The 21,843-nt window shown below is 43.0% G+C and overlaps 1 protein-coding gene across 14 annotated transcripts in view; it reads right to left on the reverse strand.

The window, feature by feature from the left end:
• The window catches only part of ANKRD44 (ankyrin repeat domain 44), a 161,608-nt gene that overhangs the window by 14,084 nt on the left and 125,681 nt on the right, over nt 1–21,843 (reverse strand). For all 14 annotated transcript variants that reach the window (XR_014551372.1, XM_083627462.1, XM_083627463.1 and 11 more), the window contains 8 exons: nt 15,394–15,465; nt 11,400–11,601; nt 8,739–8,817; nt 6,564–6,681; nt 4,167–4,383; nt 3,223–3,310; nt 1,207–1,290; nt 267–412 (listed from right to left, as the gene is read on the reverse strand). Coding sequence is in view for 13 of the 14 variants with exons in the window: in XM_083627462.1 (XP_083483588.1) it covers nt 267–412; nt 1,207–1,290; nt 3,223–3,310; nt 4,167–4,383; nt 6,564–6,681; nt 8,739–8,817; nt 11,400–11,601; nt 15,394–15,465 (1,006 nt within the window). In the remaining variant the exon portion in view is untranslated. The remainder of the gene's footprint in view (nt 1–266; nt 413–1,206; nt 1,291–3,222; nt 3,311–4,166; nt 4,384–6,563; nt 6,682–8,738; nt 8,818–11,399; nt 11,602–15,393; nt 15,466–21,843) is intronic.

A 21,843-nucleotide genomic window follows, 5' to 3' on the forward strand; every position in this document is an offset into this window, starting at 1 on the left:
TACCTTCAATCTCTGTTCACAGAATATCCCATTTCCTAGCGTGCTCCTTGCATTTCCTAAAACTAACGAGACTCTAGTCCTGTACACCCTAATGAAAGTCTTGGCAAAGTAGCATTTTGAAGTGAAATCTGGAGTGTCTGTCGGTGACATAAGCAGCAGCAGCGCTGTACGAAGATGGCTTTTTCTTGCTAAACGAGCATACAGAATATCTGTAGACCTGTACAAAGGTATTCATTCTCATCAGTTCCCAGCAGCCAGGTACTTACCTACAGCACCTACGTGTCCTTTTTCAGCAGCCATCGTAAGTGGTGTTTTCCCTGAATTATCTGCAGCGTTTACTTGTGCATTGTGGCTTAAGAGAAGCTGCAAGCATTCTACGTGGTCCGCAAAGGCTGCTGCATGAAGTGGTGTTCTAAGAAGAAATAACACCTTTTTTTAGACACTAGAGAATCTCTTACTAGCATTATTACCTACCTTACTTTTCCACGTATAAGACTAGGTTTTTTTTACTTTAAAATAAGGTTAAAAATCTGGGGGTGTCTTATACACAGATAGTGCATATGCCCGTTTTCTAAATTTGGGGTCCCCCAAAGTAGGGGGCTTCTTATACATGGGAGCATCTTATACACAGAAAAATACGGTAGTTCTATTCCACCGCTAAGTCCAAGCTAACCACTTTTCAAAACAATGAACCCAGTAATTCAACATTAAAGGGGGTGGGATGGCCGGCTGCTACTCGGATGAGAACATTGTTTTGTGGATGGCACAAGAAACATGCACACATGGGATGCATCAAGTCCACTTTGATTTGTCCCATGATTTCAAGTAATGAGTTCAAGAAGGTTTTTTTGTTTGTTTGTTTTCTTCCACCGCTTTATCCGGAAAATCCCGTGGTTTACTGCTGAATCAAAACAAATATCAATTGGGTTTTCTGTGGATTGAAGTGTCCCCCCCCCCCATTTCAGCAGTAAACAGCTGGCTATCACAGGGAAAGTGACAGGACAAAAACAAACAAACCCACTCTCAGTCCCTTGACTTGAAATCACGGGACCAAAGAAAGTATGGTTGGGCCTAAGTCTTATCTTAGAGAACTGAGAAATCTGTAAGCCCTGATTTTTTTCAGGGGACCATCAATCATGTATTTTGAACATATCGTAATGGGTTCAATGAAAACAAACACACAATCATTATCCGAGCAGTCCTTACCTTCCTTTGTCATCTTTACAATTGACAATGCCATCACCAATGGTCCCAATGAGTAGCGACGCACAATTTTCATGATCGTTGATTCTATTGAGAAAACAGGTTTGCAAATTGGAACTCTCCTTTAATAAGTCATCCATTTCACAAACATACATCCTTTCCCCCTGGTTGTACTTCTGACTCAACAAAGCCTAGGCAACAAGTCTACATCAAGGGCTACTGTCAATGTCAGAGGCTGTATGCTTCCAATGCTGTAGCACTCAGTTCCTGCATAGAAAAATATGCATAGAGGAGGGGGTTTGCACCTTCGGATATAAACTGTACCTGAAAAGCTCTTCCACAAGTTATGACGAATGTGTATAGGGGGCCAGCAAAGATATGTGGGCACAGTCTTTTTTTTATGTGCTCCCTGTGTATAGCTCTGACACACAGCTGAGGATTCACATTCAGTAAAAACTCTGGCAGGAATCTGACTGAAGAGCTTTTCTTCTCCTGATGAATTAGAAGCTAGTTTTATATGAACTTGAATAAGATGTAGTGTTCAAATGTCATTCTTTATTCCTAAGCTTCTCAGTGCAAGTAAAGATTTTAAGCAATACTACTACCACCATTTCTGATGGGTAAAGTAAAGGTAAAAGGACGCCTGACCATTAGGTCCAGTCGTGGCCGACTCTGGGGTTGCGGCGCTCATCTCGCTTTATTGGCCGAGGGAGCTGGCGTACAGCTTCCGGGTCATGTGGCCAGCATGACTAAGCTGCTTCTGGCGAACCAGAGCAGCACACGGAAACACCATTTACCTTCCCGCCGGAGCGGTACTTATTTATTTACTTGCACTTTGATGTGCTTTCGAACTGCTAGGTTGGCAGGAGCAGGGACCGAGCAACGGGAGCTCACCTAGTCACAGGGATTCGAACCGCTGACCTTCTGATCAGCAAGTCCTAGGCTCTGTGGTGTAACTTACAGCGCCACCCATGTCCCTTTGATGGGTACATGCTACTAATTTCAGTGGGTTTTTGTCATGGGTAAATATGTATAGGATTGCAGTCATGGCGTTTGACTTTTCTTAGTACTTCACAACAAGAGATGTTAGTTCCTTCTGGTTATTAAAAAAGAGACACTGTCCACATTCACATTTCCCACTAAACCATAGTTTAGTGTGATATGTACAAACTAGAATTCTGGTCAGTTTTGAAACATGCTAACTTCAAACCACTGGCCATGAAGCTGGCTTGTTTAAACTGACCATAATTAGGGTAAATCACAACCCCGAGTTCGGATGCAGCAACAACCTGATTTTAAAAGAAACAGAAAGTAAATTTTTCCAAAGTTCTTCTTCCAGCTACATGGGAGAAAGAAGGATGGCGAGGAGGGTGCAGGCCTGAGGCTCATTCTAGAGCCCATGCATGCCGCACTAAGTTTAGTGTGACAAGTTAACATGGCCAGTGTGGGGAGGTAGCGGTAATGTTATCCAACACATCCCCGGCAAAAGTAAAATTACTGGTTCTACAGAGGGCTTTATACTGTTTCTATTTAAAAGATCAGAGCACAATGTGAAATCTAGGAACATAGCATGTAACAGAAAAGCTGACAATCAAATCCGAAAATTATGGTGGTGCGTTCTCAAATACGAACACTATAATCATTTCTAGATTATATTTATTGACGTGACAGAGTGAAGAGTTCATAACACAATAATTGACAAGCAGGGGAATTAGGCAGGGCTGTGATATTCTGTAACCTTTATTCCTTTTGTCCTTTGAGTGACTAAACCCGCATTTATGAATTTGCCCTAATTTTAGTTAACACTTCAAATGCCTTGAGGTTATTATGTGACAAGTGTACATTCCTACACCAATGATTTGAGAAAGGGAGCATTTTAACACCAGACAGATATATGTATTTTTGGACGTGATCCAAGAATATCGTCTCTAGAAATTTTCTGCTGCTGTGTCCCTAGTTTAGCTTGACCTTCCGTTAAAGACACAAGAAGTGAGATCTGATGCAGCCGTTTCTACTTACACAGCACAGTGCAATGGAGAGAAAGGGTTCCCGATAAAGTTGCGGAAAGGCTTCTGTTCCAACAGTACCTCTATACAGCCTTCATTACCTGTAAGAAATTGGGTGATTTCATGTTACAAAAGCGCTTCAGGATTGCCTGCAACTGAAATAGCTTATATAACGCAAATTAGCACTTCAGCATACAGTCATACCTTGGTTTTCAAATTTAATCCGTTATGGGAGTCCGTTTGGCTCCCGGAACAGTTCGAAAACCAAGGTGAGGCTTCCAATTGGCTGCAGGAATGTCCTGCAGCCAATCAGAAGCCGTGGAAGCTGCGCCGGACGTTCGGCTTCCGAAAATCATTCGAAAACCGGAACAATCACTTCCAGTTTTCGATCAGGAGCCAAAACATTTGAGTTCAAAGGCGTTCGGCTTCCGAGGTCCCACTGTACTAAGGTGCCTCATACGGAGTGAAACTGCTGGTTCATCTACCTGTATTCAGATTGGAACACAGCTATCGCTTTGATTATGTTCTCTGAATTTTCTGATGAAGCCTTGGTTCAAAAGATGCACATAAAAGTGCATGCATTTGCATTGTGAAACATGTAAAAATGTGTGTTTTAGGGGAATTAATGACCGGATATAAATGCAAGTTTTTACCTTTTAACATAGAACTGTTCAACCCCCTGCAATGCAGGGATAACAGAGAGACAGAATGGAGCTATGACTGAGTACACGCTCAAGTGACACGGAACAAGCTGCTCCATCCCTCCTTAATTCTGCTTTGGGTTGTGATTATTAGAATGTGGTGCCTGGCATTTATTCACACTTGCAGTCTCACACCTACATGCTTGCCTGACTGCTCTTCTGAGAGTTTAGAAATGTCTACAATCCTGGCTTCAACTTTACTTTGAACTCCACACCAACCTGAACATAGTACGCTGGGGGGGGGGGGGAAACTTACCATTATAAGAAGCCCAGTGCAAAGGTGTATAACTCTGATTATCTTTAAAATTGTAGTCCCCTTCTGAAAGCGCCAACTGCAACAATTCACTCAGCCATGTGGCATGACCACGAGCTGCTGCGTAATGTAGAGGTGTCCTGCCTCTGGCGTCCTTACACATTATCAATGCTTCTTGTTCCAACAGCATTTGAACACACTCCTCATGCCCTGTCATAATCTGATTTAAAACACACATGCATAAATATATGGTGGGGGAGGACATTCAGAAGAGAACTGGATGGGGAGATGTAAGAAAAACATTTTAAATTGGTGTTTGCACAGTTAAGGGGGGCCATTTCGTGAAGTCTGTGCTCCTGAAATTAAATCATGAGGGAAACTAAATGAGAATGATGCAGAGGTTGCAAACAACTTATTTTCATATGTGGTGGGAAGAGTCCAGTGGTGGGTGAGCTACAGGGCCAAGCCAGAAATCACAGCAAAAATGCATCAATTACTCACAGAGACCCTTAAACATAGTCCCGCTTAGTATGTTTGAAAGATGTAACAAATCAATTTTGTCCAGGAAGTAGTGGCAGCATGGTTAGAAATGGCTAATGTGATATGTATTGGTGGCCATCGCATGCAATCCAGTTCTATATTCCTGTTCCATTGTTGTACATCATGTAAGAAGATTAATTTAAAAATAAAAGGAAAGATTCATCGTAGCAAATGTAGTGGAGCGGCGTACACAAATAAGCCACCCGTTGCCCATTTGTTTCACATGCATGGAAAACATGGCTTTCGGCTTTTAAGGATACTACTGCCTGACTTAAAGAGCTCAATGCAAAAGAAAGCACCATGTCTGCATTTCTGAAAAATGATATCCCTGGCTTCTTTATAGTGTTGTTTATAAGAATACACCCACACTTTACACGAATTATGTGGCCAGTGAAGTTACCACTTCGCTTGCCTAAATGAATTAAATTGGTAGCATCAGCCACACCACATGGTGACTCAACACAAATCACTGTGGTTACCACCTCAGAGAGTGGTGACCACCTAGAATCATAGAATCATAGAGTTGGAAGAGACCACAAGGGCCATCGAGTCCAACCCCCTGCCAAGCAGGAAACACCATCAGAGCACTCCTGACATATGGTTGTCAAGCCTCTGCTTAAAGACCTCCAAAGAAGGAGACTCCACCACACTCCTTGGCAGCAAATTCCACTGTCGAACAGCTCTTACTGTCAGGAAGTTCTTCCTAATGTTTAGGTGGAATCTTCTTTCTTGTAGTTTGGATCCATTGCTCCGTGTCCGCTTCTCTGGAGCAGCAGAAAACAACCTTTCTCCCTCCTCTATGTGACATCCTTTTATATATTTGAACATGGCTATCATATCACCCCTTAACCTCCTCTTCTCCAGGCTAAACATGCCCAGCTCCCTTAGCCGTTCCTCATAAGGCATCGTTTCCAGGCCTTTGACCATTTTGGTTGCCCTCCTCTGGACACGTTCCAGTTTGTCAGTGTCCCTCAAACAAGAGATTACAACACAACAAGAATGTTGAGGGTAATGCACATAAAACATTTCTTAGGGACAGGAAATGCTGGGACTGTGTTCCACAGTGTCAGCACCAAAACAGCAAGCCCCCCCAAGCCCACTTCTCAAGAGCATACTGTTACATGTACACATACTGGGCGGGATTCAACTAACATATCCTGCTAATGGAAGTGTGCGTAATGGGACTCTCGTTCTTGCCTCCGCTGAGAAATCCACTCCCCCAAAATGGCCTGGGGGGCTCAGGGTAACCTTGAGAACAGCATACAGAGGGAAAGAGGGAGGACAATTCCATCGGGCATGCTGAAAAGCTTGTGCTGATGCACAATTGCCATGGCACTATGCTGAATTCCTCCCATGGTTTTTGTTACCTTTTATTCTCTCCTCCGGTTAAAAATGTTGCAAGCTTTTAATTGTCAGCAATTTAAACACACACACACACACACACACACACACACACACACACACACCTTTCAATATAAAACATGACTTGTGGAGTTAGTTTTTTTTTTAAGAAGAAGAAAAGTTCATTTTACTACATATATTCCATATCCCTGATTGTTGTTGTTTTTTTCCCTTATCATGGCAATTCTCTTTTAAATAATTGCCTTTTTTTTATTAGAACATAAAAGTTGCTTGGCTGAACTGGACCCAGATGCATCTGGAAGATCAGGAATGAGGAACCTATTGTTCTCTAGATGTTGGTACTCTAGATGTTGGGGTGATGGGAGTTGATCCAACAACATTTATACTTTGTTTTGGTAGTCTGTACTCATCTTGAATACTATTATGTGTGTTTCAAGCAGAATTTCAAAAGGCATGCAGCAGACACATAGGATGAAATGTTCTAAAATCAGCAGTTACCCCTCGATGTAAAGCGGTGCATCCCAAGGAATCAGCTGCATCTACTGATGCTTCTTTTTCAAGTAACAAGGCGACGGCATCTATGTGCCCATAAGCCACAGCTAGCATCAAGGGAGTTCTAAGAAACGAGAGACAACAGCAGTTTTAATCTTACTTCTGTGGGTTTTTTTATTCAACATGCTATCCAAAAGGACCTGCCATTTTCACCAGACTTTTTAATGATGCTCCCTCTTTCCAACATTATTATTGCATCACATACTTGCTACACATAATTCCAGATATCCGATTCACAGATATTTCTAAATTGAGCAGCTAGTGTAGCCTTCCACAGACTACAATCCCCATCATTCCTGGCCTCGTTGCCTGGGGCTAATAGGTACTGAAGACCAACAACACAAAGAGCCATCGTCTTGGGTTACCCCTGCATGGTGTGGTGGTTAAGAGTGGTGGACTCGTAATCTGGTGAACCGGGTTCGCTTCCCCGCTCCTCCACATGCAGCTGCTGGGTGACCTTGGACTAGTCACACTTCTCTGAAGTCTCTCAGCCCCACTCACCTCACAGAGTGTTTGTTGTGGGGAAGGAAGGGAAAGGAGAATGTTAGCGGCTTTGAGACTCCTTCGGGTAGTGATAAAGCGGGATATCAAATCCAAACTCTCCAAACTCCAAACTCTAATATGAATCAGAGTCTGTTTATTCAATCAGGAAAACCAAGTGGTGAAGGTATTTCTACACTGCAACAATTTCAGAGTTTTACTGATGTTGTCCCATGGGGGTGTGGGGGAATAGAGAGAAACAGGCTAAACCCTTTCTCCCTGGCATGTTATATTTCCAAGTGCTAGGGTTTTTTTTCCTTCTTTCTTTTCGCAGGGCAACATTTGCACATAAATTTCCCACCAAGCCAGAGACTAAAGTAGCACATTTCAGGAAATTACTGCATATGCTCATTGAATAAACTAGCCCCAAGAGCAGGCCACCACTCACACAAACTGCTCTGCCTCCGACCAAAAGCCAGGAGGCTCAGGAGGAAACGTGAGAAGTGATGCCATGGCTGCCCCACTTTCCCCAGTGTCGGAAACCTCACGCAGCCTCATGGTAAGGGCCAGCCTTGGAAACAGATCCCAACTATGTCAACAACATCCTTCAATGCACCCCCTTACTCTTGCCTCTGTACGTTCCTAATGTGCAAAAGTAAATAAAACATTGCTCTCGGGGAGACCGTTGCAAAATGTTTAGCACCTGCACCCCATTCACCAGCAGTGGCCTGACCTCCATTGACAAAAGACCACACAGAGAGGTTGTAATAGAGATGCAAGAACAGTACATGCACTGCATCACTCTTCCTCCTTGGGGTCTCGACAAAATCCCCCCCACCCCCGGGCTCTTCCTGCCTGTTGGAATCTTTGCTGGTAGCTTATATAATAATAATAATAATAATAATAATAATAATAATAATAATAATAATAATAATATTTATACCCCACCCATCTGGCTGGGTTTCCCCAGCCACTCTGGGCGGCTTCCAACTGAATATTAAAAACAATACAGCATCAGACATTAAAAACTTCCCTAAAGAGGGCTGCCTTCAGTTGTCTTTTAAAAGTAAAATAGTTGTTTATTGCCTTGACATCTGCTGGGAGGGCGTTCCACAGGGCAGGCGCCACTACCGAGAAGGCCCTCTGCCTGGTTCCCTGTAATCTTACGTCTCGCAATGAGGGAACTGCCAGAAGGCCCTCGGCGCTGGATCTCAGTGTCCGGGCTGAACGATGGGGGTGGAGACGCTCCTTCAGGTATACAGGACCGAGGCCATTTAGGGCTTTAAAGGTCAGCACCAACACTTTGAATTGTGCTCGGAAACGTACTTCAGAAGCAGGCTGTCGAGGTACTGCCCCCCCCAATCATTTTCAGCGTGGCTGTTTTGCCTAAGTCTGGAAAGGTCAGAATATCCTCTAAACTCGGAATTAATCTGTGTGCTTCCAAGACCGAAATAATTAGTGCAAAATGCACAATTCCAAACCCAAAGCTGCTTCCGTGCTGCAGCTAACTTTATAAGAAACAGAAGCAGTGACTCTCAAGGGTCTATTACATTATTTTGATTTTGATCTAAATGCTAGGGCTTAAGGTGTTCCCAATATCACACATGTCACGCAAACAGATAAAAAACAAAGTTGACTTACTGTCCTTTCGCATCGGTCACATCAGGGTTATCTGCTACTTCTAACAAAAGCCGCAAACATGGAGTGTGTCCATTGATAACTACAAAAAGGGAAAACGTTTTAGCATTCTGAAAATAAAGCCTAGAAGCTCATGCACTCTTACATCTAGTTATTCACAACTGTCCCAAATTCTAGGCATTTTCTCCTAAAGTGCACCCTAAAGGAAGAAAGAGATGTTCCCTACTTAGCACTTGAATATATGGATTTATATCTAGCGGGAATCAAATGACCAAAAGATCAGTTGGTATAGTGCAGGGGGAAAACATATGGAGGGGAAATGAAGGCAGTCAAGGAGATATTGTAGAGCTGGAAAAGGAAATTCGGGTGGGGGGGGAGGGAAACTGAGTCAGGGAGAGGAGGCCTGCTGAACAAGAGGCAGTCCCCCAGTAGATATAGGTATAAAGGTAAAGGGACCCCTGATCATTAGGTCTAGTCGTGGCCGACTCTGGGTTTGCGGCACTCATCTCGCTTTATTGGCCGAGGGAGCCAGCGTACAGCTTCCGGGTCATGTGGCCAGCATGACTAAGCTGCTTCTGGCGAACCAGAGCAGCACACGGAAACGCCGTTTACCTTCCCGCCGGAGCAGTACCTATTTATCTACTTGCACTTTGACGTGCTTTCGAACTGCTAGGTTGGCAGGAGCAGGGACCGAGCAACGGGAGGCTCACCCCATCGCAGGGCTTCAAACCGCCGACCTTCTGATCGGCAAGTCCTAGGCTCTGTGGTTTAACCCACAGCACCACCTGCATCCCAGATATAGGTATAGAATGTACCTATTTGTATATAGTGGGTCAACACAACTGCCTGAATTTTTTGACTGTCCTTGGTGGCATAGCAATGGACACTTCTTGCGAGGGACAGTGTCCCCAAAGAGCCAGGACAAGCTCCTGACATCAAAAAATGTTGCATTGTGCCACCAGTTGTAATAAAGAGAGCATTAAAATGTTGCGTGTGTGCCTGCACATACACACATGCAGCATGCTCAAACCCGGTCTGAGTGAACTGATATTAGCATACACTAGCGGCAAAAATTGTGGAAACCTTTTGGAGAAAGTGTATTTCTGAGGTTTGATGGCTCATAACACCACTTTTTTTGGGAGTAATACCATAAAATTATACACCAATGGAAAGATAATTTAATGAAGAATGTAATTCAACAAGGTTTCTTCAATTATCTGTATTCTATCAAAAGTTATAGCCAAATAATCAGAAAAAGGAGTGTTTAGAGTCCCAATCAGGTGTCATCTTGTTTTGGCAATGATGGCTCATAGCACCACTTTCGGGGAGGGAGTAATTCAATAAAATTATATATCAATGGAAAGATAATTTAATGAAGAACGTAATACAATAACTTTTATGGAGGATTATTTATTACAACATAAATAAGGAGGTCATTTGTCAGTGTGTTATGTGATTGCTATCAAGTTGGTTTGGGTTTCTTGTTCTTTCATTTAGTGAGCTTGTAAAACGTAATAAAATTAAAGAAATGGCGCAAAGAGTTGACTGGTCACCCAGAAAGTGATGTAAAATAGTAATATTAAGTGCACAAGGCTACAGCTATGAATAAATTAGAAGAAAAATTGGTGGAAACTTAACCAGAGGTGGTATTTCTAAATTTCTTAAGAGGTATAAGGAGACTCAGTCACTACAAAATCAGACTGGTAAAGGCAGGAAAAGGTGCACAACAGCAAGTGACGATAGAAGAATTGAGAGACTGTGCCTATGTGATATAAGAAAATCATCTGGGTGTATACAAGATGACATGGCACAATGTGATATGAAGTTGAGTGCAAGGACTGTTTGGCGCAGACTGCAGGAATATGGTCTAAATGCTAGAATTTATGAGCCATCATTGCCAAAACAAGATGACACCTGATTGGAAATACACTTTCTCCAAAAGGTTTCCACAAGTTTGGCCACTAGTGTATGGTGTACAAATTTCATTCAGCCAATAGAGGTCTCTGTCAGACCATGTTGAGGTGCTGCAATATGTCAGTACAAAAGATCACACTCCTCCTGTTTGTTTGGTACCATGCAGATAAATACACTGGATAAACAGCAGTATGCATTCCATACCAAACCAGAACATAGGAAAAAGTAACATGTCGACACTTAGTCATCAATTACAGGTGAGTTTGTGTGAATACAGAACGGACTGCTTCAAAAAGGCCTAATAGCCAGTTCAGTAAGTAATGATAACTGGTGATAGTCTCAAGGGGGTAAGGAAGGAGTACAATTTATTGAAGGTATTTGATCAAGATTTCTAGCACAGGCAATGAAATAGGTTCAATCTATGTTACTACTGGAAGCGGCCCAACCATAGCTTCGGTCTCTGCTGAATTTGTTTCCCACTGCTGAAGAGGTAAGGTGCCCTTTGGTCTAAAAAAGCGACTTGCCTCTTCAACAGCAAACACTCTATACATGTTCTTAGCAACATTGGAAGCTGCCTTGTGCTGAGCCACGCTCATTGGTCCATCTGACTCAGCCTTCCCAACAGGGATCTCTTCTCAAGCTAAGTAGCTGCACTATCACCAGGCTACAACCCTGCCCCATTCTTCTCTTCTCTGCATGCAGTTTACTTGCACTGCAGCCAACACATACAAATCACAGCATCTCACTGACCTGCGGCATGAAGCGGGGTCCGTTGGGTGACGTTATCTTTCACCATAACAGAAGCACCCTGGTTGATGAGCGCTTCCACACATTCAGTGTGTCCCTTAAACGCAGCCAGGTCCAAGGCAGTATGTCCTTTCTCATCCTTAATATCCAGATCTCCCAGAGACTGGAGAAGCACCTCCAAGGCTTGATGATGACCATTATAGGCCTACAGGGTCAAAAAATTACTACTTCAGGCCAAAGCACTTCATAAGCATTTTACGTATGGGAGATAGTCCTTATTATAATAATCAAAAATGAACACAGTGAAGAAAAACCCCACCTCACCCTCCCACTATGTATAAGGGTCTGGTGACTTCTGTTTCAGTGTATCTGAAGAAGTGTGCATGCACACGAAAGCTTACTTAGTTGGTCTCTAAGGTGCTACTGGACAATTTAATTTATTTCGACAGTGAAGACAAGTCATTATACTGGCGATATAGCTCATTTAATGCTTTTTTGTCTTGAAGCATCCGGTTTCATTGCATTTAGTATTTACCACACCAACTTATAGTTTCTAATGCTTTTATCTGACACGACACTATTGCAAGATACCATGAAAAACTGATTAAAATCATTATGCAGTGACTTAGCAAAAACTGGGTCGTAGTGATTACAGGAAACACATCAAGTTACAAATGCTCTCCTCTAGAAGCATAGGTATGTACAATTGCAAACAATCCACATACAAGTTATGAGATCTATGTTGCAAGAGATTTAGGTTACTGTATTTTTCGCTCTATGGGACGCACCGGACCATAGGACACACCTTGTTTTAGAGGGGGAGAACAAGAAAAAAAATAATCTCCCCCTCTCTGCACAGCGCCCTTCAGCGAAGCTGCAGGAGAAACGGAGCCCCTTCCATTTCTCCTCCCGCTTCGCTGAAGGACCGCTGTGCAGCTATCCCTCTCTGCTGAAGCCAGGAGAGTCTTGCTCTCCTGGCTTCAGCAAAAGGAATGTGAAGCCTTCGGAGCGCAGCGCAAGTTCCCGCTGCGCTCCGAAGGCTTCAGGGATAGCCGCCTGAAGCCTTCGGAGCGCAGCGGGAACTCGCGCTGTGCTCCGAAGGCTTCAGGTTCCTTTTGCTGAAGCTGGGAGAGTCTTGCTCTCCCGGCTTCAGGGATAGCTTCAGCGATAGCTGCGCTCCGAAGGCTTACGGTTCCTTTTGCTGAAGCCAGGAAAGTCTTGCTCTCCCGGCTTCAGCAAAAGGAACTCGAAGCCTCTGGAGCGCAGCGGGAGCTCCCGCTGCGCTCCAGAGGCTTCAGGCGGCTATCCCTGAAGCCTGGAGAGCGAGAGGGGTTGGTGCGCACTGACCCCTCTCGCTCTCCAGGCTTCAGTGAAAGCACCGCGAAGCCTCCGGAGCGCGGAGGGAGTGCTCCCTCTGCGCTTTGGAAGCTTCGCATTGCTATCGCTGAAGCCAAGGAGCCTGCATTCGCTCCATATGATGCACACACATTTCCCCTTAATTTTTGGAGGGGGAAAAGTGCATCCTATAGAGTGAAAAATACGGTATATAATGGCCAATTCTGTATTATTTTGATCAACTTTAGGTTAATTTTAAAAATATATACAAAATGGGAGATGGTCAGAAGCTAAACAACAGATTCGTTTAACAGCACAATCCTGTGCTTGTCTACTCCACTATGTTCAATTAGTCTTACTAATCCTATGCAATCCTATGTTTAAGATTGCAGCTTAAGGGCACCTCCAGACTTCTAGTGTTTTGTAGGTGGGATCCAAGCACATACCAGACTTCAGTTTTACACAATTAAAGTGCATTAATTGGCTCTGTCACCCTAGCACAACAGATACACTTTTAAAAAGGAGCAGACTTTTTGCAGTTAGGAAAGTGACAGGGAAAGTGTGGGATGAATGAATGGGAAGACATCCTGCAAGCAAATCAGGATGAATGTGGGGTGAATGCTCATTTTCATATAGCCACCTAGCAAACAAATCAGAAAGAATGCTCAATAAGGAACGGATGCAAATCAGAAAGAGTCGTCAACAAATGGGTTGCCTATGGGAGCGTTTAGTGGAGCTACTACTGGATATCTAAGAAGCGCTGAGCTTAGTTTGCATGCAGGTGTGGCTAGATACAGTTTAACACAATTTTTCTGGTTCTCAGTTGAACAAGAACAATGCTCCTTTACAGACATGAAAATTTGTGAAATTATCATTGAAATTCACGTATTTTGTTATCTGACGTTTCAACTCTCATTTTAAAAGGGTTTTTAAAAAATGAAATGCTCACTGCATACAACTGCAGCACAAGTGTAGATGAAGATCTCTTATGAAAATTAAATTTGGATGTGTATTCTCTGCATTTATCCAGGGTAGCTTGTAATTGTAGTGTTGTTGTAATTTTGGGTTTGTCCGTTCAGTTGACAAAATAGGGCTTTAATGCTGAAGAGGCAAATACAAAATTATTTCTATCTTACATTCATTCTAAAATCTTATTTTCATCAAAGCTAAAAGCTGCAGCATTTCAAATAGGATTAAAAATTCTAATTATTTCATTGATGTGCAATTCCTATGAATGTTAATGAGAACAGAATATGCAGGAAGGTATGCATTAAAATTCATATTGAATTTTATGTTTTAAGCATATGAGATAGACTGTTGGTTAAAGATGATATGTGTTCATGTTCATATCCTTTTCTGCGGGGAAGTATATTCATATTAACTCAATTTACATTCCTTTATTTCAAGTAACGACATAAACTAGATGAAAACGAAAACGAGGCCTTCAATGTGATAATAGGGTATTAAAAATGTGCAATCTGATTCCCAGCACCACCTGAGATTAAAGTTAATTTTTATTTTAGGGCTGCATCAAAACAAAATTTGTAGCCTTGTTTGCAGGCTGCAAAATGGGATACCCCCTTCTTTGTTGATGCTTAAGAGGGCCCTACAAAGCTTAGCATAGTGTACTCATTGTACAGAGGAAGGAATTGGACTACAATTACCATGAGTCCCAGTGTCAGGAGTCCAGGTTCCCAGCTTGATGACACAGTGAGCATAGCTAATTAAAAAGGAGGATTTAAATGCAAAAACAAACAGATAGCTCCGGACGGCTCTAACAAAGCCTCTGGCAGCATCACTCAAGATGACCCTTCTGAAGACTCCTTCCGGTGTCGACAGAAGATACTGAATTTAGGACCCTTACATCTCTTGTTTAGCTTCCTATCTAGCAGCCCTCCCATTCGCCGACTCTTCAGACTTAGTAGATCAGCTCCAGCCTCTTCCTGTTCAGAAAGACTGTCTCTTGTTCACGCCTGCTTATGCTTCCTGAGAGCTTTGGCTGTGTTCCAGCCTGCTCTCACCTACTGCCTTATCAGTTTGCCATTCAAGATCAGGAAGAGCCGAAGTTTGCAGCTGTCGGCTCTCTCCTGCCTGAGTAAAATCTAAGCTTCTCTGTTCCGGGCTGCTTTCTATAGTTGGCTGCAAACCATTGCTTGGAGCTGGCTCATTCCTGACACCCAGCTAGTATGGTCGGTGGTCAGGATAGCTCAGTTGGTACATGAGACTCTTTATCTCAGGGTTGGGAGTTCAAGTCCCACCTTGGGCAAAATATTCCTGCATTGCAGGGGGTTGTACTAGATGACCCTTGTGGTCCCTTCAGACACTACAATTCTATGATTCTATGACCATACACAAAAGGAACACTGGGGGAATGGGCATTTTGAGTACCTCATTTAGTATCCTCCTTTTTCTTTCCAGCAAGAAATCCTATATATTTAGCAAATGTATTCTCAAGTGCATGTGTGCTTCTGTAACCAAGACGGCACCGACCATGTACTTGAGAAAGGGATCAGAACCCCCAAGGTTTGGAGAAGTACAAAAAACAAAATACTGGCGGGGGTGGGGTGTGGGAGAATCCTAAGGAGGGGGGGGGAACAGCCAAACACCTTGTACGTTGTTATTTGAGTTAGGCAGCAATATAATACCGAAACTGTGTACTTACAGCTAAGTGCAAAGGGCTTTTTGTAGCTGTTGAATCGGATTCCTCAAAAATGTGGCTCGTTTTCTCCAGAAGCTACAACAAATAAAGAAGTGACAGAGCTTTGTACCTCTGCTGAAATGATAATGCACATGAAAGGGGATGATCGACAAAACATGCATGTTTGGGGGAAGCGGGCATATCAAAAAAGGTTAATTTTATTTAGTCTTCAGGCTAAATAATACCCCCCTGAGTTAACGGAAAACACCTGTTGTTGATGCTGCTGCTGTTATTTTATATTGTATTTATACCAGTTTGATATTGTAAGCTGCTTTGAGCTAAGGAAAGAGGAGTGCAAGTACCTAAAAATAATATTTTTTAAAAATGCATAAAATAAACCAAAACCACACAGACAACTGGATTTAGATACTACTGACTTCAGTGACAGCAGGACAGAGCCTTTAATCAGCTTATCTCATAATGAATCTTCACTGTTAATGGTGGCACTTTTCCAAAACAAAAAATAAAGCCAGCGTTACGATTATACTCAACACTAATGTTATTGTTATGAACTTTTTGCCTGTGTATAAGCTTCATTCCTATAATCATTTCCTTATAAGTTACCACACATAGGAATGCCGTCTACTATTCAGTGAACTTTACGTCTTCAGCAAGAATTGAGAAAAGGAATGCACACATATCACAGAGCCAGGCAGCCAGAGCCATGGATGGAGGAGAAATTTGCTTCCTTTAGGATTTTAATGCAAACATACACAATTTGCACTTCCTGAAACAATATCTGAAACCCAGCTATCCTTTGAAATCTGTGCTTCTCTGAATTTTGCAAAGTGATTCTCCAATCGTCCCAAAACGTGTGTATTAGGGGAAAGTGAGCTTAGAAATGTATATCTGAAAATATAGAATGCATCGCATAAGTCGCTTGCAGAAGGGGGTGCATCAGGCAAAACTGCACGCAAAAATGCGTATATCAGATGAAATTTGCGCTACAATCCAGTCAGGTTTTCACAAGGACTTTACAAAATAATTCACAATCTGAATCAGAAATGTATAGAACTCAGCTTAAGGCTGGAAGAATGAGAACCTGAGAGAAACCAAAATTGAGAAGGTTTGCCCAACTCGAGCCAGAGTTTTCACTGAATAAATAATAATAATAAGATGATGATGATGATGATGATTACTACTACTGCTACTGATGTTCCAACTGTATTTCTGGCATCCCTAACACCAGCATGCTTGTTCCTAGATCCCAACCTTTGAAAAAAGTGAAACAAAGGCTATATGCTTAACCTTTCGGAATACTATACTATTCGTCACTATTTTTTGAAGTTACCGTATTTTTCGCCCCATAGGGCACACCAGCCCATAGGGCGCACCTAGGTTTTTTTTTGGGGGGGGGGAAATCAAGGGGGAAAAAATTATTTTTCCCCCCCGCAGCCACCCCCAAGCTAGAAGAGGGAGACGGAGCGCTCCGTCTCCCTCTTCTGCCTTCAGGGACAGCCTCCCTAGCCTCCGTGGGGCGGCGGCTTGCCCCGCTGTCCCCCGAGCTTGTGGGGCTTCCCGATATCTGCCCGAAGCCCGGGGTGCGCTCCAAACCAGGTCGGGGAATAGCGGGATGGCGGCGTTCTGCCTCCCCGCTGTCCCCCGAGCTTGTGGGGCTGGCGGTGGGGAGAAGCAAGCTTCTCCCCACCGCCAGCCTCCAAACCAGGTCGGGGAATAGCGGGATGGCGGCGCTCTGCCTCCCCGCTGTCCCCCGAGCTTGTGGGGCTGCCCGATATCTGCCCGAAGCCCGGGGTGCGCTCCGGAGCGTGCCCCGTGCTTTGGGCTGCATGCTGCTGCCCGCAAGCCTTGCGAGCCCGCTGGAACTCCCGCCGGGCGCGCAAGGCTTGCAGATAACTTCCTGAAGTCTGGAGAGTGAGAGGGGTCGGTGCGCACCGACGCCTCTCGCTCTCCAGGCTTCAGTGAAAGCCTGCATTCGCCCCATGGGACGCACACACATTTCCCCTTCATTTTTGGAGGGGGAAAAGTGCGTCCTATAGGGCGAAAAATACGGTATATGGTTCTGACTCTCATTGCTTTATTTGACTCTTGATTGCAAACCCTTGTTAGTCCCCAAATTTAACAAGTATTTTCTTTCCTGTTAAAATCCTTGGCAAAGCTACCCTCATCACCAACCAGATGAGTGATTAGATTTTGCCTGTATGTAAGCAATTGACCACTTGTCTTCAACTACATGGGCTATGACAATATTACTCTCTAGTGGGCACATAAATAAAATGTCTGTAAACTGTGTTCTCTTTGTCATCTTAGCATGCACTTCTTCCAAGAGGCCTTCTGAAATGAAACATTAATTTTATCTCAATTACCAAGGTGATAACATTTATCAGCGCATCACCCAATCATTCAAAGATTAACCCAGAAACTTGAAAACTATTTCCCAAGCAAAGCAGCTAAAAGTTCTTTACTTCAGAGTAACTGGGGAGATGGCAATTTGAATTATAATGTGGGTGGGGAGTTTATTATTTAAGAAAAGGCAGGATTGGGGAGTGGCGCTGGTTTTTAATCTTAACCCTGATTAGAAGGGGGGGGGGGAGAGAAAACGAAAGACTAATGAGATTACTACCCAGAATGCTAAATTCCTCTGCTCTAACGTCAACACAAAATTTGCCAGCAAAACTGATAGCTCACTAGCTTACAGTACTTCTTGCCAGGCGTAATTCTTCGTGCTAATTGAGGATAAATGACCATGGGGATTTTCTATAATTATATATTGCGCCAGAGAAACAGACACGGTGGAGAAATGCTTATATCTGTTACTATGTAAATGCCTTCAAGCTTCAGGTCTACCAGTCTATACAGGGTTCAACACTTGCTGATAGTAGCTGCCCTGGCTGGGGAGGGCGGGGTATAAATAAAAATTATTATTGTTGTTTTGTTGTTGTTATTATTATTATTACTACTACAGTGGTACCTCTGGATGCAAACGGGATCTGTTCCGGAGCCCCGTTCGCATCCAGAAGCAAACGCAACCCACATCTGCGCATGCGCGGGTTGCAATTCGCCGCTTCTGCGCATGCGCGTGACGTCATTTTTGACCGTCTGCGCATGCACGAGCGGTGAAACCTGGAAGTAACGCACTCCATTACTTCCGGGTCACCGCAGAGCGCAACCCAAAAATACTTATCCTGAAGCTACTTCAACCCGAGGTATGACTGTATTGCCACATTTGATAGAGGAACAAACAGGTGATGGAATAATGGGTCGCCTTTAGGGAATGCAGCTATGATTCTAACTCATTCCACGACATCTGATTCTCAAATATAGTGACACTAAAATTAATTATCTGTATTAAGACTATGTTAAAACTGTCAGATTGGCTGTTTCAATTAATAAAACCTGCATTCCAATTTTCTAAAAGTGGGTTTTTATGAGATGGGTCCTTGCCAATGCATTTTGCCACTCCTGACAGTTGTGGATTATAGCCAATGACGGGGACAAAGGTATCAGCCTCCTTATCTGACCAGTTCTCTCAAACTTAGCTTCCAAAGCACCTAACTGGGCTGAGTGATATCTGATTTTCAACATCATGATGTATCGAGCCATGTGAAACACCCTCCCATCAGACATCAAGGAAATAAACAACTATCTGACTTTTAGAAGACATCTGAAGGCAACCCCGTATCGGGAAATTTTTAATGTCTAATGTTTTACAATTTTTTATGTGCTGTAAGCCGCCCAGAGTGGCTGGGGAAACCCAGCCAGATGGGATGGACATAAATAAAATTATTATTATTATTATTATTATTATTATTATTATTATTATTATTATTATTCCCGTTAAGTCCAATGGCACTGTGTCTAATGTATACTTGAAGGAGCGTCTTTTCCATCGTTCTGCCCAGACACTGAGGTCCAGTTCTGGGGGCCTTCTGGTGGATCCCTCACTGGGAGAAGTGAAGCTACAGAGAACCAGGCAGAGGGCCTTCTTGGTAGTGGCACTCGCCCTGTGGAACGTCCTCCCATCAGATGTCAAGGAGATGAGTAACTATATAACCTTTAGAAGACATCTGAAGGCAGCCCTGTATCGGGAAGCCTTTTAAATTTTTTAATGTTTTTATATATGTTGGAAGCCACCCAGAGTGGTTGGGGCCACCCAATCAGATGGGCAGGGTATGGATAATAATAATAATAATAATAATAATAATAATAATAATAATAATTATTATTATTATTATTATTATACTGCCCTATACCTGGAGGTCTCAGGGTGGTTCACAGAACAAAATCAAAATATAAAACCACAAAATACATAATCAAAATAAAAACAACAACCCAATAACTCCCCCCCCCCCCAAAAAAACCCACATTTTAAAAGGGTATAGGAAATAAAATAATAATATTTTAAATAAAATTATTGTTTTCATTATTTCTCTAGTCAGTGTGTTTTAAAACTGCAGTGTCAAACACGATCCTGTTCTTCCCCTTTTCTCTAATTTTGTTTTCCCTTCTTCTCCCCTTTCTCTGAACATTTCTTTATTTTGGCAGTTGGTAACTAGACTACTTACTACATACTTTAGCAAGCAAATAAAAAAATATAATTAAAAAGTTGCAAGGCCAATCTAAATTTGCTTAGTTAGTCACGTACATCGCTCATCCTATCTTAGGGATGTGGAGGGGGAGGGAATTTGACTCAGTTCACATTTAAATATAAATCTACATAATTTGCAGTTTTGAAAATATTATGTGGACTGAAATGTCCAAATGCACAGCTCAACAAACATGGTTGATTTACTAGTGCACAACTGATTTGATTTAGATTTAGATTTGATGCCAAAGTCTTAACTGTGTTTCATTTGCACTTTCTTTCTCCAAGAGCCAAAAAAATGGGGAATTATATGTCATGAAAGTATATTATAAGTTTATTTATACCATATTGACACAGAAAATATAGGGGATACAGGGCAGGAGAATAAGTACCGTATTTTTCCGTGTATAAGACTAGGGCCCCCCTCAAAAAATATAAAAATCAGTGGACATCTTATACACGGATAGTGCCAAGGGTGGATTGGCAATTGGTTGTTGCCCCAAAATAGGGGGCGTCTTATACATGGGGGTGTCTTATAGACGGAAAAATACGGTATGTCCGGTAGGCCAGCTAAGAAGCACTGCAGAAAGACATTTATTTTATACACAATATTTTATCAGTTCAACAGCCTTCCATGTATCATTTGACAGCAATCAGCATGTCATACTTATCAGACTTATAATTGGATTTTTCTTTGGAATGGCAGCTTAGGAAAAAACCAATACAGTTCAAGGATGTTAATCTTATCACAACCATGAAATATTATCAAATGATCTCAGTTTCTATTTCTGATTAATGAAGGCTCAAAAGAATTAGCCCAGAGAGGAATGAATACACTAGGGGGAGAGGCTATTTTTAGTATAGCAAAAGCAGGCGGGAATGAGTGGCACTCATTTATCCATTAATACATGGGATTGTCACTCAAACGCTTTATGAATGGTTGACCACAGATAGAGATGAATGAGATCCAAGTATTTGCATCACTCCTTTTCCTTTTGTGACATGTTATTTAAGATGGCGTCGCTGCCTCATTTACTTCCCAGACTATGCGAAGTCTGGTAGACAAAGCCTTCTCGACACTTTTTATATTAAAACTGAAGTACCGTGATAACAAATGCCGTTACTTGTGAAACTCTGCTAAAGGCTGCATCTGTCAGTATTTTAAATATCACCGCTTCTCTACTGAGGAGCAGCAAAACGTAACGCAGAGAAGACAGCAGCTTGCTTTGGTGGTGGGACTGTGGCGTGGAATTGAACTGGTTCCCCCACCGCAATGAAGCTTATTATTCAATTAGTTTCATAGATAACATGGTGCATACCACATTTATTGCAATGGGGACTTCAACACGTGCTCTGCGACAAGGAGCGTTGAGGAAAGATGGTCATTACGGTGTAACTCAAGAAAACGAGTCTTCCCCTCCATGTGCCTTTTACTGTAAAGGGGTAAGGTAAAGGGGACCCCTGACCATTAGGTCCAGTCGTGACCGACTCTGGGGTTGCGGCGCTCATCTCGCTTTATTGGCCGAGGGAGCCGGCGTACAGCTTCCGGGTCATGGGGCCAGCATGACTAAGCCACTTCTGGTGAACCAGAGCAGCACACGGAAATGCCGTTTACCTTCCCGCCGGAGCGGTACCTATTTATCTACTTGCAATTTGTGCTTTCGAACTGCTAGGTTGGCAGGAGCAGGGACCGAGCAACGGGAGCTCACCCCGTCGCGGGGATTCGAACCGCTGACCTTCTGATCGGCAAGTCCTAGGCTCTGTAGTGGCCCACAATACCTAGCCCGTTCATGAAGAGTCATGGAATCAACAACCCTATATGGAAAACAACACTTCACTTTCGGCAGCTGGTATGCCAATGGTACTGTCAA

Source organism: Podarcis filfolensis (genome assembly GCF_964270895.1).
Source record: "Podarcis filfolensis genome assembly, chromosome: 1".
NCBI classification, from domain to species: Eukaryota; Metazoa; Chordata; class Lepidosauria; order Squamata; family Lacertidae; genus Podarcis; species Podarcis filfolensis.